We start from the raw sequence: 17,138 nt of genomic DNA on the forward strand, positions 1-17,138 counted from the left end.
CAAGTGTGTAGCAGAACAAACCACCATATAATAAAAACAAATCATAATTACATTCCAAGAACATGTCAAAATATGAAAGGATGAAGAAAAATTTATATTAGTTACATGGGAAAAGGAACTATAAAGAAAGATTCTGATAAAAATCACAGTTCTCAGCAACAAAAGTGAGGCAAGAGGTTAATTAAACATTATTTTCCAAGTGCTAAGATCAAGTAACTCTGAACCTAGAATTCTATACCCAGCCAAACTGTCAATCAAAATTGAGAATGAACTATGTTTTTGCATATAAAAACTTTCCAAACTTTCTTCATAGAGTGACTAACAGAATATAAATTATAGAATTATATAAATTATATATTATAGAAATTATAGAATCAAAATTTTAAAGGAAATTAATCAAGAAAGAAATTGTGTAAGTCAAAATGCAACAGTGAACACAGTCATTAGTGAAAGCTGTTAGCACCAACATTAATATAGGGTGTTAATATAAGGGAAATATGAAAGGATAATTTTTAAATGGTGCTAAGAACATTGTTTTCATGGAGGGAGAATATAGCTATTGATTCACTAATGTAAGGAAAACAAATATGAATTAAGTAAAGCTATTTATGGAAAGATAAGTACTGACCAGGCCCGTTGGCTCATGTCTGCAATCCCAGCACTTTGGGAGGCCGAGGTGGGAGGATTGCTTGCACCCAGGAGTTTGAAGCTGCAGTGAACTATGATCGCTCCACTGCACTCCAACTGGGGCAACAGAGGGAAACTCTGTCTCAAACAAATTTTTAAAAAGATGAATACTGACAGTAATACTAACAACTCAACAAAAAGCATATATGGTAAGAGTGGTCTCAGGCAAAATATGACTCAAGGCAAGATCCATTTTGAAGAACCAAGGAAAGTGTATTGGGCAAGGTTCCCGTGTGGAACATTCAAATGGTTAATTGAAGAACACTGAATGTTAATGCATGGACTATTTTCAGAGGTCTAGGAAAAGGTAAGGAAAGCAAGAAGGCATATTAAAGTCTCTGTGGACAATAGGGGGTCATGACCATTCTGGGCTGAACGGCAGGGAAGGTGCAATGCTATCAGCACCCAGAGGCAGCCGGGTTCTCAGAGAAGTGACTGCTGCTGGTCATCTGGGACAATCAGTGGCGTTGCATGCATTTTACGATGTCTACTTTGGGGCTTCTTGTGACCTTCTCTATAAGCAACTGGATTTTCTGGATCCCGTTGATTGCATTAACGTGGGTCTCCCGAGTTGGTGTGAGGATGAAATGAGAGAATGCGTGCGAGGTGCTCAGAACAGAGCCTAGCACAGAGGAAGCTCCCCTTAAACGTCAGGGTATAGGGGTACTGAGAGCTGCATACCCGAATGACCGCACTCAAAGGAACATGCACATTCAGAACATCTGACTTCTCTTCCTGTGGGATGGCCCAATTGTTTAAGCTTCGGACCTGGCAAACGCAGGATCTGCCCCAGCTGAGCACACTACTGCTTCTGATGAAAACTCTGCAATGGCTCGCATTGCTCCCGGGACAGAGACCAACTTCTTTTGCCCTATCCACAAGGCCTTGGAAGGCGGAAGGCGCAGCCGTTCGACTGTCTGACTCTGCATTCGCTGAAACGTTCACTCTGCTCCAGCCTCACTGGCCTCCCCTCTGGCCGTGTGGGCCTCCTGTCCCCTCTCCCGTCAGCTCCACTCCCCAGCTCGGCTGGGGCCCATCCAGAGTGCAGACTCCACGGAAAGCTACCGCCTCCAGGACTCCTCCCCGCTGCCTCCCACCCCAAGAGGGGAACGTCTTCACACCCTGGTAACGCCTCTGCGCTCTTCGGTGTAGCCCTCAATACAATTGAGTTCCACTTTCATTTCTGGGATAGGCCGCTGACCCAATCAACCCCACCGGCGTCTACACCTCGGAGACTGATTGAGTCGTGGGGCCTCTTCTGACCACCGCCAGGATCCCAGGCCCCGCCTCGCGGCTGCGCGTATTCCCGTAAAACCCCGGGGACGGCGCTCCTGGGCCGCTTGGAACCTGGAGCCTCCAGTGGACTCCTGCCGCCACCTGGACCGGGGACAGTAACGCCTAGGGAGCCCCAGGACCTCTTGCGAGAGCATTTCAACTCTGTGGAAGAACCTCAACCACTTCAGGGACTTCGCTGGAAAGAAACGTTCTAGAAGGACCAAGTGGGTAAGTCGTGAGAAAGAACAAAGCCTAATGGGATGGCTGAGGGGGTGGGGCGAGGGCCTGAGGACCTTCTTTGACACCATCCTCTCCGCCTTCTCCCACCCAACTCCTGGCATCACCCCTCTCCTCCTTCCCGCCCCTTCCCTGCTTCTCTCGCAGTTCAACAGGACTGAAAGTGTCCGCCTTCCATCCCACCCTATGAGACAACTCTCTCCAACTTGTTCGCTCAGCCTCGGGCTCAGCCCTTCCCCTAAAAGCCAAGCCCAGGACCCTCCGGCCTGCCCCCTCGCAGAATCAACCCTCCAGCCGCTGCAGGTGCGAGGTGTGGGTAGCGGCCCAGATTAATGTGGTCTCTGTTCTGCCCTGGGGACAGGCATCCTGAACATTTTGCTCCTAGTCGCGCCCTAGGGGACCCAGATGAAGGCAGTCTGGCTTCTTCGGACAAGGAAATTGGGTTTTGAATTTGATACCTGTTGCCAAGTTGGACCCTGAAGGAGTAAACAACAAAACCAGCATGTTTCTCTCCAAATCCTTTGAAAAGCCAGTATAGGGCTTTATTCTTTATCAAATTAATTGTAAAAATCAAAGTTCCATTTTTGTAATTTGATTTTTTTTTAAAACCTTGGTGAAGTGGAACATTTTTACATGGTTTGTGTAGCTTATTCTGTGGCTTGCTTGTGGTTGCCCTCCCGCAAGATTGCTTGCTGATGGGGTCTTATTTACCTGCCGTGGACTAGCAAGGACTGTCTGTATCTGACACATGATTAGCTCTGGTCTGCCACGTGTTGGAGATATCCCCCTCTATTCTGTGGTTTGTCTTTTGATTTTGAACATGATAATTTTGTGGGGTTTTTTTTTTTAAACCAGACATTCAGTTTTTAAATAGCCAGTTTTATCTGCCTATATTTTCTGGTCTTGGTATCTTGCACAAAGGGCCTTCTCCACTATATTACTTAAGTTTTTGAGAAACTGACTAGGCATTTGTGCATGTTAACTCTTGCAGGGTTGTCTAATCTTTTAGCTTCCCTGGGCCACATTGGAAGAAGAAGAATTGTCTTGGGCCACACATAAAATACACTGACACTAAAGATAGCTGATGAACTACAAAAAAAAAAAATTGTAAAACAATTCTGTACTGTTTTCAGAAAGTTTACAAATTTGTGTTGGGCCACATTCAAAGCCGTCCTGGGCCGCAGGTTGGACAAGCTTGCTCTAGAGTATGCTCTGAACTTGCAAGGGTACGCGTATCACAGGCCAGAAGTACATACAATGTCCTGTGTTTTTCCAGAACTGAACTGATTTTCCATCTAGAGGCCACCTTTGGGCAGTTGGGGAAGAGGGATTTCCTCCTCAGTATGGGTAACCTTGGGCGCTTGAGACTTTCTCAGCGCATTCCCTTTTCCAGGAGTTGCTCCTGTAGTCTGGGGCCAGGGTGTTTTGCCTCAAATTTCTGGGTGGCCCATTTGGTCAGTGGTCCACATCTGTCCTGTGGGCATCTCAGCTGGGCCTCCTCCCATTGGTCCTCAGCTTCTGTTCCTGCAGGCATCTATGAAACACTAAAGTCCTTTCTTGTCACTGGCTGTCATTATGTGTCCTTCAGGTCCCTCAAGAAGATCCTCCCTGGGGCTACTGGCCTCTCCTCCCCTCTAGGTCCTCTGCCCATTTGGGAGGAAATGAATGCTGCTTTAACCACACAGGCCCTCTGCCCTGACCCTGCCCAAACTTCCATCTCAGAGCATCAGGTCACACCTGAGCACCTCCCATGGTCGAGGACCCCAGCCAGAAGAAAGAGCGCTGGTGCTCTCTTCCCTTAAACCTGTCCTCCTGCCCCTGTGGCAGAGAGGAGGGGTAGTGCTACTGTCGGATCTCCAGTTTCCCCTGTGACTGTGTTCTACCTTGGTGGAGGAGAGAAGAGATACACCAGACCCATTCAGCCCACACAGACCTAACCAGGAACAGCTCCTTGGCACACCCCAGTCGCTCAAGACAGAAACTTGAGCATCTGCCTGGCACCTTCCTCTCCTTCTCCTTACATCCATTTCTCTTCCTTTCCTGGGCCGGGTTTCTTCCATCTGTGGTCCACCCTCTGATCTAGAGAGGCTCCTCAGACATGAAGCTGGTAGAGCAGCCTCTCAAAGGCTCCCTGTCGTGCCCACCCTGAGGGTCCTGGCAGGCACTCTGGGGCATCTTCATGATCTGACTGCTTGTCCCTGCCCCCAGGAAGCCCCTCCCTGCCCTCACTTGTACCCTGAAAGGTTTCCCAGTGTCCTTATCTGCTCAGCTCCTGACTTCAATAGGCAGCATCCCTCTAGGTTCTGCCAAAAGGACTCTGGAGACACCTGGCTGGTTCCTTTCTCATACAGGGTCCCCTTGTTCATCTGGCTGGAGATTGTGGGGTGCTTCCAGTCAGCTGTGTCTCAGTCTCTTCCATCCATGCTGCCCCTGACCCCAGCCCTCAGGACCCCAGGGGTCCTGACCACACCAGCCTATGCTCCTTGATGCTGGGGCTGGGGGTGTCCTCTCCTGGCCACATGACCACTCCACCATCTCTCTATGCCACACCCTTGTCACCTATGTCACCTAAGACAGTCAAAGCATGTACTGGGCACCAGTTCTGATTTCAGAAACAGCTCCAAATTTCAAGGAGATTCCTCTGGGAGACCTTCGTTTTGGGGGAAAACACCTGGTGCTACCTGGTGTGCCCTCTCCTGGATGCTGGGCCTTTGATTATCTCTTTACTTCCTTTCCATCATGTCCTCACTGTGTGAGGTGTGGGTGCTGAATATGCCGTTCAGAACTCCAGGAGAAAGCTGGCAGTCAGGCCTTGTGTTCAGACACTGCGTCCTTTGCAGGAAATGTTTTGGGAGGTCCTGCTTTGTGGGGCGAGTGTTTGTCAAGGATGAAATGCTCCAGGACCTCTCTGCCCCTTCAGCAGCCCCCGTACTGGGGTGGCCCCTGTGGATTTCTGGCTTTGCTGTTCCTTCATCAGTCAGCTTGGGGGTTTTGCTGAATCTTTAACACTCCCTCCAGCAGGTCTCCAACAGACTTGGCCATCCGTACTCTCCAGTCTTTAGTCTCTGTGACTTGCATAGAGGAAAACATGAGGAACCGAATTTGAAACTTGTTTTGATGTCCCTAGAAAATGCCTCACGTGGCTGCTGTGCACCCCTCCACTGCAGGGGTCACTCATTCCTACCCAGGACACCTTGCTCCTCGTCCTCCCTGGAGACGCCTTGACCTTGGCACTTCTATCACGTCACCGCCAGCTGTCCCCTCCTCCCGTCCCCTCCTGAGCGACTTGGTCTCCCTGCCCTCTGACTGGCTGTCTGCTCACCCCACAGATACCAGGAGCCCCCTGAGGTACGTGTGGCCTCAGCTTGCGGAGGAGTGCACTTGTCGGACACTTCGGGGCTCTGAAGAGTACGGCTCATCTAAGATGGGCACAGGTGCATCCGAGAAACAAGCAGAGCAGAAGGTCTGCTGTGCCTTCCAGGCCTCCGAGGAAGCCCACGGGACTCTGGCAACCGCAACCCCCTGGGTGGCCGTGGGCTCTGCCTATGGTTCCTGTACCTGCTTGGGAGCCCAGCGTGTAACTGACCTGGCCCTCTGGCCTGTTGTGGGGACTTCCTGTGTTGTCTACTCCTGCATGGGATTTTCCCCACAAGCTTACCCAGCCTTCTGGCCTTACCCGTGGGTGCTCCATGGTGGGTATCTCTGGATGGGTTATCTCCCTCCAGCTGCCTTGGTGCCTTCAGTGTGGCTATATTGGAGGGGTGCCTCCAGTTTTGACCCCCTCATAAGAAGTCCATACCTGGCTGCCTTGGCCCCCAACCTATTTCCTTTCCCCACGAGATTCCCACCCACCTACTCCTTGGCTTCTCCTACTCTGGGCAAGGCCACCTCCAGCCACTGTCCCCAGGTGGGATGCCAGACTCCAGCCAGCTCAGCCCCCAGGGCTGTCATAGGGGGGCCATCCAGAGGAGCTCCCTACTTGAAGACAAGCAAAGCCCCTCCCTCAGAATGGGCTTCCAGGTTCAGTATTTGGGTGCCTTTGCCCTGCTGCAGCTCAGAGCTCCGCCCTCTGCCCCCTTCCCCCATTGAAGATTCTCAGCTGGACCCCAGCTGCTCCCGCTCCTGCTCCCGGTCACCGTGCAGGGCCCGCCGCCGCCTCTTTGAGTGCTAGTCAGCCCTCCAGACCCACCCAATAATCAGAGACATATCTGGCGGAGCCCAGTCAGCTGTGGACTTTTAGTTAAGAGTCTCAGATGTAAGTTGTTTGCTATTCCTCAGTACAGAGTACACCTCCTGGACTCATGCAAAGCCCCACTATTTGCTATTTCTCTTTATTTTCTTGTTTTTCTGTTTGCCCTTCAGCCCTGATACTGGCACCTTTTGTCCTCCCCAGACTGTCCTGGGCCAGCCCTCTAGTAGATTTGCTGTAAGTCCTCAATGTGCATGCATGCAACCTTGTAAAATGAGCTTATTTAAGCTCAATCCACCCTGTAGAAGCGCTCAGTTAGAACAGGCCTCCAGGTTCAGTGTTTGGGGACCTGTGCCACCCTCCAGCCCAGGAGTCTCTCTGCCCCTCCTCAGCAAAGACCCTCAGCAGGATCCCTGCATCCCTGGCCACCCTGTGGGGCCTACCACTGTCTCTTCCAACATTGGTGTGTCCTCCAGGGAAGCACACACTCAGGCACTTTGGAACCCATGGAATCCAGTGAGCATTTGCTGTGGGCTCTGCCTAGAAGCTTCCAAAACCTGTTTGTTCCAGTGGACACAGAATGGGAAACGCTAACTCGTTCAGAGCGCTGGCACCCTTGGGTCCTTGCGGGTGTGCTCTTCTCACTCCTCACCCCATCAGCACCTTCTGGGGTAATGCGCATGCACCAGTAAAATGTATGGTGTATGCTTTTTAAAAATTTTAAATAAACAATACTGTGCTATAAATAATGTTTTCCCCAATTTTTCATTAATTAGTTTAAGACCTAGCCATATCTGTATATATGTATAGTGTATTTTGTTTATATATTCAAATTTATTAGCATGCTTTCCATACTATTTCTTGCTATTGTTATGTGCTGTACTCCATTTTTCTTTAAAATTTTATTGTGTATGTTTGAGGTTTACAAAGTGATATTATGGGATACATACAGATAGTAAAATGGTTACCATAGTGAAGCCGACTAATATCTGTCATCTCACAGTTACTTTTTGTGGTGACAAGAGAAGCTGAAATTTACTTATTTGACAAAAACCCCTAGTACAATGCCATTTCATTAGCTTTATTCCTCATGCTGTACCTTAGAGCTCTAGGCTTGCTCAGCCTACATATATTTAATATCCTTTGGCTTACATATCCCAGTTTCCCTGCTCCCAGCCTGTGGGAACCACTGCTCCTTTCTCTATCTCTGTATTTTAGCTCTTTGTTCTGTTTTAATATTCCACATATAAGGGAAGCTGTGCAATTTTTGTTTTCTGTGTCTGACTTATTTCATCATACCCCATGCATGTTATGGTAAATGGCACGATCTCCTTTTTTTTTTTTTTTTTTTTTTTTTTTTTTAACGAAGAAGTATTTTATTATTTTGCTGCAAAGCTGTTGCTTCACCATATAAAAATAGCACCAGCAAATGCAGTGTATTGCAAAATCAGGATAGTGGTGTGTCATCTGACACTGTACAAGCAACAAAAACCTCTTCACTCCCAGTTATTTCCAATGGAAAGATCATTAAGTATTTCATCCCAAATCCAGGTATGGATATATGCAAGTTACAATATTATATAAGGCTTAAGAATAACAATGTTATCTTTGAATTATGTAATTTTTAAAACTAGTTTTTACCATGGATAATTTAATGAATTCTGAACACTAGAGCCTAGTCTAAAATCTATCATCATTAGAAAGTTAAAGGGCATTTTCCTTCATTAGCAGCGTTAACAGTAGTTTTTTTCTTCCCCATCGGTAATGCTAAAAGTTGCTATTCTAAGTCTTCCATCCACCACTAATTTAAGACAATCTGCTGGGTTGCAGTATTTCATACTAGTTTATTTAGGGGTTCCATTTTCAATCCTCAGTAGATTTGATGTATTTCTCATATGCTTCTTCACTCATAAGTTCATCTAGTTCTGAAGGGTTACTCAATGTCATCTTGATCAGCCAACCATCTTCATAACAAGATTTGTTTACAAGTCCTGGATTTTCTGCAAGAGCTTCATTAATTTCAGTTACTTCTCCTGATAAAGGAGAATAGAGTTCACTAGCAGCGTTCACACTTTCCAAAGCACCAAACTCATCTTGTTTGTTCAATTTTGTCCCAACTTCAGGTAGACTACAGTAAACAACATCTCCCAATGCTTCCTGTGCAAAATTGCCGATTCCCACTGTTCCAGTACCATTTTCTGTTGTTATCCATTCATGTTTCTCTGTGAATTTACGCACCCAGAGCAGAGCGGGTCGCGTGCGCAGTGTCCGGACGGCGCCCGCCCCCAACTCCCAGGGCCTCAGTGAGCAGGGCGCGGCGGGGGACGGGACCGCGCTCAGGGTGCAGAGCAGGTCTTGCACGCTCCGCACCACTCGCAGCGCCATGTTCGCAGGGACGACGATCTCCTTTTTAAAGGCTAAGTAATATTTTATATCTTTTATGTATATGGATATAATCATATTTTCTTCATTCATCCATTGATAGGCATTTGGGTTGTTTCCCTATCTTGGCTGTTGTAAATAATGCTGCCATGAACATGGGAGTGCAGGTATCTTTACGAGGTGATGATTTCATCTTTTTTGGGTACATACCCAGAAGAAGCATTGCTGGGTCATATGGTACTATTTTTAATTTCTTCAGGGACTTCTATATTGTTTTCTATAATGACTGTACCCTTACTTTTCTTTTCAAACATTGTATATATTGAAATTTTCCCATAGATTTTTGTTTTATTAGTATCTATTTTTGACTCGTTGATTCTGTGTCTTGAAGTGTCTTCTCATTGTGAGCTTGTTCGTTTTGTAAGTTCCTAACGTTGATAACAACAGCCAGTTCATTTTTAGGCTTGATTCTTTTCTATTACAATTTTTTAAGGCTATAAAATTCCCTCTAAACATACCACTTTAAAATATATCCTACAGTTATGATATATGATATTCTTATTTGTATATCTTTTTAAATAATCACTATTAAGGAAAATAAAATAAATTTTATTTTCTTATAGCCTGACAAAGCAAAATTGTTTGTAGTTTAAAATGTTTCATATAGATTTTCTGTAATATTCCAATTAGTATTCCAATTATTATTGCTGTTTTTTTTTTTCTTTTTTTTTTTTTTTTTGAGACGGAGTCTTGCTCTGTCGCCCAGGCTGGAGTGCAGTGGCCGGATCTCAGCTCACTGCAAGCTCCGCCTGCCAGGTTTACGCCATTCTCCTGCCTCAGCCTCCTGAGTAGCTGGGACTACAGGCGCTCGCCACCACGCCCGGCTAGTTTTTTGTATTTTTTAGTAGAGACGGGGTTTCACCGTGTTAGCCAGGATGGTCTCGATCTCCTGACCTCATGATCCGCCCGTCTCGGCCTCCCAAAGTGCTGGGATTACAGGCTTGAGCCACCGTGCCCGGCCTATTGCTGTTTTAATGGAGTAATGAGAATTAAAATAATGTCTGTATGATATTAATAGAGCATTAGTATGGAAGTTATTCACTTACAATACTCATATACCAATAATATGTGTACTACTCAAAAAACTATAGCTTCATCCACAGCACTCTGAGCAAAATTTGAATCTCTTGAGTGGCAGTGTTTGTATACCTTTTGCTGATCTTATGCTGATGGTGAAGGAGAAATCATTAAAAATACCTTTTGAAGGGAGTAGAAAGATTGCCAAGTTTCTTGGTATACTTTTGGAATTTGAAATCATTGATCTATTAGAAGGTTGAATTAACCTTGAAGAAACCCAATTCTGTCTCCAGGACATGATAGCCCAGGGAAACCTAGGAAACCCCAGCCTGAGATGAGGCACCGTGTAACCTCCTGGAGCGGGTGCGGAGGGACAGGGCTGCAGGTCTCCAAGACCCTCAGCTTGGGAGGGGAGAAGGAGCTCTTCAGACTAGCACCAGGGAATTGATTCCTTCCTCCAGCCTGGAGATCACCCTTTCAGCTCTCTGTAGTTTTCTCTTGGCTCTGTGTTTTGGATGATGCCTTCTCTAGAGTGGTGGTTTCTCAAGATGGTTCTGTGTCTGCAAGTGCCTTTTACACAGCCTGAGGTTTTCTTATGAACTTCATGTTCTTGGATGGGGGCAGCAAGGCTTGTGCCAGATGCTTTTCTCTTTTTACGCTGATTGCAAAAGACTGAGCAAATGTAGGAGACTGTTGATGACAGGTGCACACACAGCTGGCCCCCAGGGGCTGCGGAGGATGGGGGCAGCCTGGGTTGTTGGGTGCTCGACCACTGCTTCCTACAAGTGTCCCCAAAACACTTGGGTGGTCCCTTGGTGCTGCCAAAGTCTTCCACAGGCTGAGCTCCCCCATGCCCAACAAGCAACAGAGAGCCCCCAAAGCTATCTGCTAACTGGGGCGGAGCCTGCAGAGAGCTGCTTGCAGAGAGCTGGGAGGATGTGTGGGGCTCCCTCTCATAATCTGTTTTTACATTTTCTTCTCACCTTTCCTGAGGTATACAGCAGTCCCTCCTTATCCTCGGTTCTGCTTTCTGAGGTTTCAGTTACCCACAGTCAACTTTGGTCTGGAAATACTAACTTAAAAATCCCAGAAATAAGCAATTTCTAAGTTTTAAAGGGGCCACCATTCTGAATAGTGTGATGAGATCTCTGTCCTGCCCTGGGAATCGAGCCTGCCTTGTCCAGACTTCCATGCTGTCTTCAAGTTCCACACTGTCTTCATCACCTGCCTGTTAGTCACTCCACTGTCTTGGCTATCAGGTCCACAGTGGGGGTACCTCCACTTGTGTTCAAGGAACACTTGTTTTACCTAATGGTGGCCCCAAGGCACTAGAGGAGTGCTATTGGCAATTCACATAGGCCAAAGAGAAGCCATAAAGTGCATCCTTTATGTGAAAATGTGAAAGTTCTTCACTTAATAAGGAATGAAAAAAATAGTATGCTGAGGTTGCTGAGATCTATAGTATAATAAGATGCTGAGAGACAGGGAGACCACATTCACATAACTTTATTACAACATATAGTTATAATTGCCCTGTTTTATTATTGATCTTACTGTGCTAAATTTATGAATTAAACTTTATCATAGGTATGTATAGGAAAAACAGCATATACAGGGTTCAGCACCATTTGTGGCTTCAGGCATCCACTAGGGGTCTTGGAACATACCCCCCTCAGATAAGGGGGGACTAACTGCAATTGCATTTTTACATTTCTATTTGAAGAATTTTAATTATAAGGAGTAACAGAAGGAATACCCATATATCCCCCATCTGTATACAATTGTTAATACTTTGCAACCTTTGTTTTATCTCTTGGTCTCTATTCATAAAAACAAATACACTTATGCATAGTATCACGCATATAGATTATCCATTTGTAGGGCTGTCTATCAATCTGTTAAACCATTTGAAAGTAAATCACAGATGTCTGACACTTCTTCATGCACCTCTCAAAAATAAGAGCATTCTCCTACGCTACCACTTATTATCACACGTGACAAGATTAATAATTCCCTAATGTCTATTATTCAGAACATATTCAAATATTCCCAGTTGCTCCAACAATATACAGTGTTTGATAGCTTTTTAAAAAACCTAGGATAGATCACATAGCCATCTATATATCCTATTCTGTGGAGTGACTGTCCCAGATGTTTTTTTCCTTGGGTTGGTTGTGGGATATGTGGTGTGTGTGCACTTATTCTACACATGAATATTTTGTCAGATACAAGTATTGCTTATATCTTCTTTGTGGATTTTTACTTTTAAAATGGGACCTGTTGATCAATGGAAGTTGTAAATTTTGTGGATATCCAATTTTGATTAATATTTTCTCTTTTAGATAGTGCTTTGGAAAGCCTGTTTAATAGCTTACCCCAAGGCCATGGACAAAGTCTCATATTTTTTTCTTGAAGGTTTATTATGTTACATTTTATACTTAGGTCTATAATCTACTTCAAATTAATTTTTGAAATTTGTTGACTCTTGGCTTGTGGAACAGCCTTTGGTCTATTTTGGTACATTTCCCCATGTACTTAAAAATTCTGAAATTTGGGGGTATAATATTCCATATATGTCATCTAGGTGAAATTGGATAATTATTTTGTTCAAATATGTGTTATTATTGCTTTTTATCTTCTTGTTTCATCAGAGTTGGCATTAAAATCTCCAACTCTGATTGTGACTCATTCTATTTCTCCTTCTAGTTCTGTTGATTTTTGCTTTATATTTTTTAAGTTATGTTATTAGATATATAGCAAATTTGGGACAAAGGATGATTTGTCTTTTTTATAAGATGTCCCACTTGACATCTTTCAGTGCTTCTAACTTTAACATCTGTTTTGTGTGATGATAATATATTTATTCCACTTTTCCTTTTCAAGCTAGTCGAGTGAAGTGGTAAGGGTGGAAAAGGAACAAAGAAATCTATAACCGCCTGTGATCCATTAGCAGTAAACACCACTGCCTGTGTACTTTTCTTTTGGTTGGTGTTTGCCTTACTTTCAATCACTTCGTGTTCTTATGTGTTTCATACATAGCAGGTTGATGGTTTGTTTTTTTGAATCCAGTCTGACAGTCTCTGTCTTTTAACTGGATTGTTTACACCATTTATATTTAACAGAATCACTGCTATCATTGACCTGAGTTTACCATCTCACTATTTGTGTTCTCTTTATTCCCTCTGCTCCTTGTTCCTTTATTTCTCCTTTCCCGCCATCTTTTATAATATTCAAAGAATTTTAAAATTATTCCGTTGTACCTCCTCTATTACTATTTAGTTACATATTAGTGTATTATTCTTTTGGTGGTTACTCTAGAGATTAAAATATATACCCTTGATGTATTACAGCCTACTTTATATTTGTATTTTACCACTTTTCCAAATCATGCATGAGTCTTCCAGCAGTTTTAACTCCATTCTTCCCTCTGCTTCCCTATTGTTGTAATGCCTTCTATTTAAGTTGGAAATTTCACAAGACATTATTGTTTGAGACTTACAGCCATTGCTGTTATACAGGTACTCATATATTTCCCTTTCCAGCAGTCTTCTTTCCTGCCAAAATCTCCATGCCTCTGCCTGGAATCATTTTCTTTCAGCCTGAAGAACTACTTCCATGCTTTGAATCATGAGGAATTCTTTCAGCTTATGTTTGTCTGGAAACATGTTAATTGTGCCTTCTATTTTAAAGGATATTTTTGCTGACTCTTTTTCCTAGGTCAGCAGATTTTCCTGAAAGTATCATTCCATTTTTTTTCCTCATGGGATTCTAACTTACAAGGAAGACTTACACACTTTGGACAACTTTCAGAACAGGAAAAAATCTTCAAAGGCTTGTGGACTCTCACACCAATATGTTCACTATGGTCGTTTTTTATTACTGATGGTAATTTGATTCCATTGCTTGAGAATGCAATATCAAACCAATTCTTTGAAATTTATAGATATTATCAACCCAGTAAATTTTGTAAACTTGTTAAGTTCATTTTCATTGCAGCGTTCTTTATATGTTCATATATGGAAGAGTTCTGATCAAGTTGCTAATTGTGTTGTTTAAATCTTTTATATCTTTAACTATAATTTTTAGTTTCCTGATCTTTCAGTTGTTTAGAGATGTTTGTTGAGTGTTAAAATTTATCAAAGTATTTTTCTCAAAATATTTTTCTCATATCTACTGTCATCTTGTATTAATCATTTTGTTATCTTCTCTAGGCTAATAATGTAGTGAATTGTGTTGAATCATCCTTGCAATTGTTGAGATAAACTAAATCTGAGCATATTTTTTATTTTGCAATATATTTTGCATTTGGTTTATTGATGTGTTATTTAGGATATTTTACATAAGGGAAAAATAATCTAGGTATGTTTCTTGTGTTGACCTTACCAGTTTTTAATTCAAAAACTAAATTTCACAGCTTTTCCACTGAAAAGAAATTTCTGGAGTCTATTTATGAGAAAGTTTGAAAAATCACCTATAATCACCTGTTCCTGGGACTTTTTTTTTTAAGGAGTTTCACTCTTGTTGCCCAGGCTGGAGTACAGTGGTGCAATCTCAACTCACTGCAACCTCCGCCTCCCAGGTTCCAGTGATTCTCCTGCCTCATCCTCCTGAGTATAGAATTACAGGCATGTGCCACCATGCCTGGCTCTTTTTGTATTTTTAGTAGACAGGGTTTCTCCATGTTGTTCAGGCTGGTCTTGAACTCCTGACCTCAGGTGATCCATCTGCCTCGACCTCCCAAAGTGCTGGGCATGAGCCACCATGCCTGGCCTCCTGGGACTTTTTTTTTTTTTTTTTTTTTTTGAGATGGAGTCTTGCTCTGCCGCCCAGGCTGGAGTGCAGTGGCCGGATCTCAGCTCACTGCAAGCTCCGCCTCCCGGGTTCACGCCATTCTCCTGTCTCAGCCTCCCCAGTAGCTGGGACTACAGGCGCCCGCCTCGTCGCCCGGCTAGTTTTTTGTATTTTTTAGTGGAGACGGGGTTTCACCGTATTAGCCAGGATGGTCTCGATCTCCTGACCTCGTGATCCGCCCGTCTCGGCCTCCCAAAGTGCTGGGATTACAGGCTTGAGCCACCGCGCCCGGCCAGGGACTTTTAAGGAATAAAGGAGTTACCATTTTGCTTACCACATTTATTTTTGTATTAGTAGTTTTTATATTTCTTTTATATAATAGTTCTATATTTTATTTAAATGCATCTTTTTTCATCTCAGTCTTCTCAATGTTTTGTCTTTCAAAGTTTTTTTTCAAAGAAATCATTTTTTTCACTCTTATTATTTTGTCATTCTGTGTTCATGGATTTCTGCCTTTGCATTTTGTCCCTTCATTTTGTTTCCATGGATTTTTTCTGTTGCTATTTTTTTAAACTTCAATGGAATGGGTAGTGTTGTTTCTCCTTTTGCCTTATGATGAACCTAAAGCTATACATTTTCTGCAGAATACACACCTCTTTAGCTTTGTCCCACAAATTTGGCAGGTGGTATATTCCTTATTGCCTATTGGACAGGGCTGAGGAGCTCCTAGAGCTTCAGTCCCTGGTGGGGACCAGCTTCCCTCAGCCCAGCCTCAGGCATCAGCAGCAGAATCCCACAGTGCAGCTCCTGCCTGGACAGGCTCAGGGCCGCCATAGCATTGGGCCCAGAACTTAGCATCTGGGCATCACATCCTCCTCTTCTTTGGCCTCTTCACCCTGCTCAGACTGTTAACCCCATCACTGCCCCCATACAAAGTCCACACACGTGCTCTGCACAATGGCCAAGACAGGAGCCCACCCAGTACTCATTGAACTGCCGTTGTAAACCCTGCCTGAGTTCCCAGTATGAACACGCCTTGCTGACCTGGGGCTCCCAGCCACACCCTGAGCAAGTCCAAATGCCCCTGTGTACCATCTCAACAGACACAAGGGCGCCGGGTTATGACGGGATATCCTCATAGGGACTGTGCACTGTCTAACCATTTAACTGCAGCAGCACTGCTGAAGGCATCTGGTGCCAAAGCTGGAGAACATCTTCAGGACTCTCCCATTTAAACTCAAAGTTCACTTTGGAGCCCAGTGGGGCATTTTGGAGGTTGACAGCCATCCTCCAGAGCCACTTCCGCCAAGGAACACAAGAGGCTGGTGTTTCTATGGGTCAGGAGTGATGAGCCATGTGCTACATCCAGGGAGGAGGGGAAAGCAGACGTGGGCCAGCGTGAGTGCCAAACCACTCAGGAGTGGAGACAGCACAGAGCAGGGGTGAAGCTGGCCCTGGGCCTGTCCTATCTCCAGCCTGCATGCCCTCCACCTCACCTCCACTCACACCCTCCACAGGCTCATGCACTTGCCTTTCCACAGGGCGATATTTAGAGAGTTAACTCCTTTCTAAACTCCTGGCATTCCTATGCCCACATTAGAGCTTCTCCCTGTTTTTGTACTTTATATATTATTTTTTTCAAAACTTGAGTCACAGGTGATACATTTTATTTTAAATTAGCTTTTATTACTCTATATAATCCTGTTTTTTGTTTTTGTTTTTGTTTTTGTTTTTTGAGACAGAGTCTCTTCCTGACACCCAGCTGAAGTGCAATGGTGCAATCATGGCTCATTGCAACCTCAACCTCCCTAGGCAGGTGATCCTCCCACCTCAGCCTCCTGAGTGGCTGAGACTACAGGCATGTGCCACAAGGCCTGGCTAACTTTTTTATTTCCCAGGCTGGTCTCAAACTCCTGAGCTCGAGTGATCCACCAGCCTTAGCCTCCCCAAGTGTTGGGATTACAGGCATGAGCCACTGTGCACGGCTGTAATGCCTTTTCAATAGATGCACTACATGTTAAATCTAATCACTAAAGGAAATTTCAGCGTCACTTACCAGATGTAGAATATAAAACTAGATACAGTGAAAACAGAACAATGTGATTGCATTCTGACTGACTGAAGGTGTCAGTCTCAAGCCTAGACTTGCTTTGCTAAAAAGAGACATTGGTAGGTGTTGGTGTTACGGCCCAACCCTCAGCTCTAAGAGGCCACAAGAAGCACACTGGGTCCCTGATTCCCCCTTGTTGCAAAGCCTGAGCTCTGGAGGACAGACCTAGAATCTTTGGCTTTAGCCACATCCACTCCTGTCTGCCCCAAGTTCCCCAGATGGAGTTTCCGTCCTGCCCAGGCTACGGGGCAGAAATAAGAAATGAAATCTCTGCTTCCTTTCCCAGTTGGTGGAACCCAGCACTGGAAAAGTACCAGGAGCACCCTGTCCCTGGCTCCCTTCCTTATAGGCTTCTGACTCAGTTTCCCCACTCACACTCTATCTCCGTGC

At 44.6% G+C, this 17,138-nt stretch overlaps 2 protein-coding genes across 2 annotated transcripts; one reads left to right on the plus strand and one right to left on the minus strand.

Moving 5' to 3' along the window:
• The first annotated feature begins 2,045 nt into the window (after nt 1-2,045).
• Nucleotides 2,046-7,134, plus strand: C1H3orf56 (chromosome 1 C3orf56 homolog). The gene is made up of 2 exons (XM_010380585.2): nt 2,046-2,190; nt 5,529-7,134. Exon 2 carries the CDS (start codon nt 5,624-5,626, stop codon nt 6,368-6,370), a length of 747 nt encoding a protein of 248 aa, XP_010378887.2. The 5' UTR covers nt 2,046-2,190; nt 5,529-5,623; the 3' UTR covers nt 6,371-7,134.
• A 1,117-nt stretch (nt 7,135-8,251) lies between these two features.
• On the minus strand, nt 8,252-8,773 carry LOC104675921 (glycine cleavage system H protein, mitochondrial-like). The gene has a single exon (XM_010380586.2). It carries the CDS (start codon nt 8,771-8,773, stop codon nt 8,252-8,254), a length of 522 nt encoding a protein of 173 aa, XP_010378888.2.
• Nucleotides 8,774-17,138: the final 8,365 nt, after the last annotated feature.

This window comes from Rhinopithecus roxellana, chromosome 1 (assembly GCF_007565055.1).
Source record: "Rhinopithecus roxellana isolate Shanxi Qingling chromosome 1, ASM756505v1, whole genome shotgun sequence".
Taxonomy (NCBI): domain Eukaryota; kingdom Metazoa; phylum Chordata; class Mammalia; order Primates; family Cercopithecidae; genus Rhinopithecus; species Rhinopithecus roxellana.

Bases quoted from the DNA above. Each gene is read 5' to 3' on its own strand.
- C1H3orf56 (XM_010380585.2), top strand. From the start codon at position 5,624: ATGGGCACAGGTGCATCCGAGAAACAAGCAGAGCAGAAGGTCTGCTGT.
- LOC104675921 (XM_010380586.2), bottom strand. From the start codon at position 8,773: ATGGCGCTGCGAGTGGTGCGGAGCGTGCAAGACCTGCTCTGCACCCTG.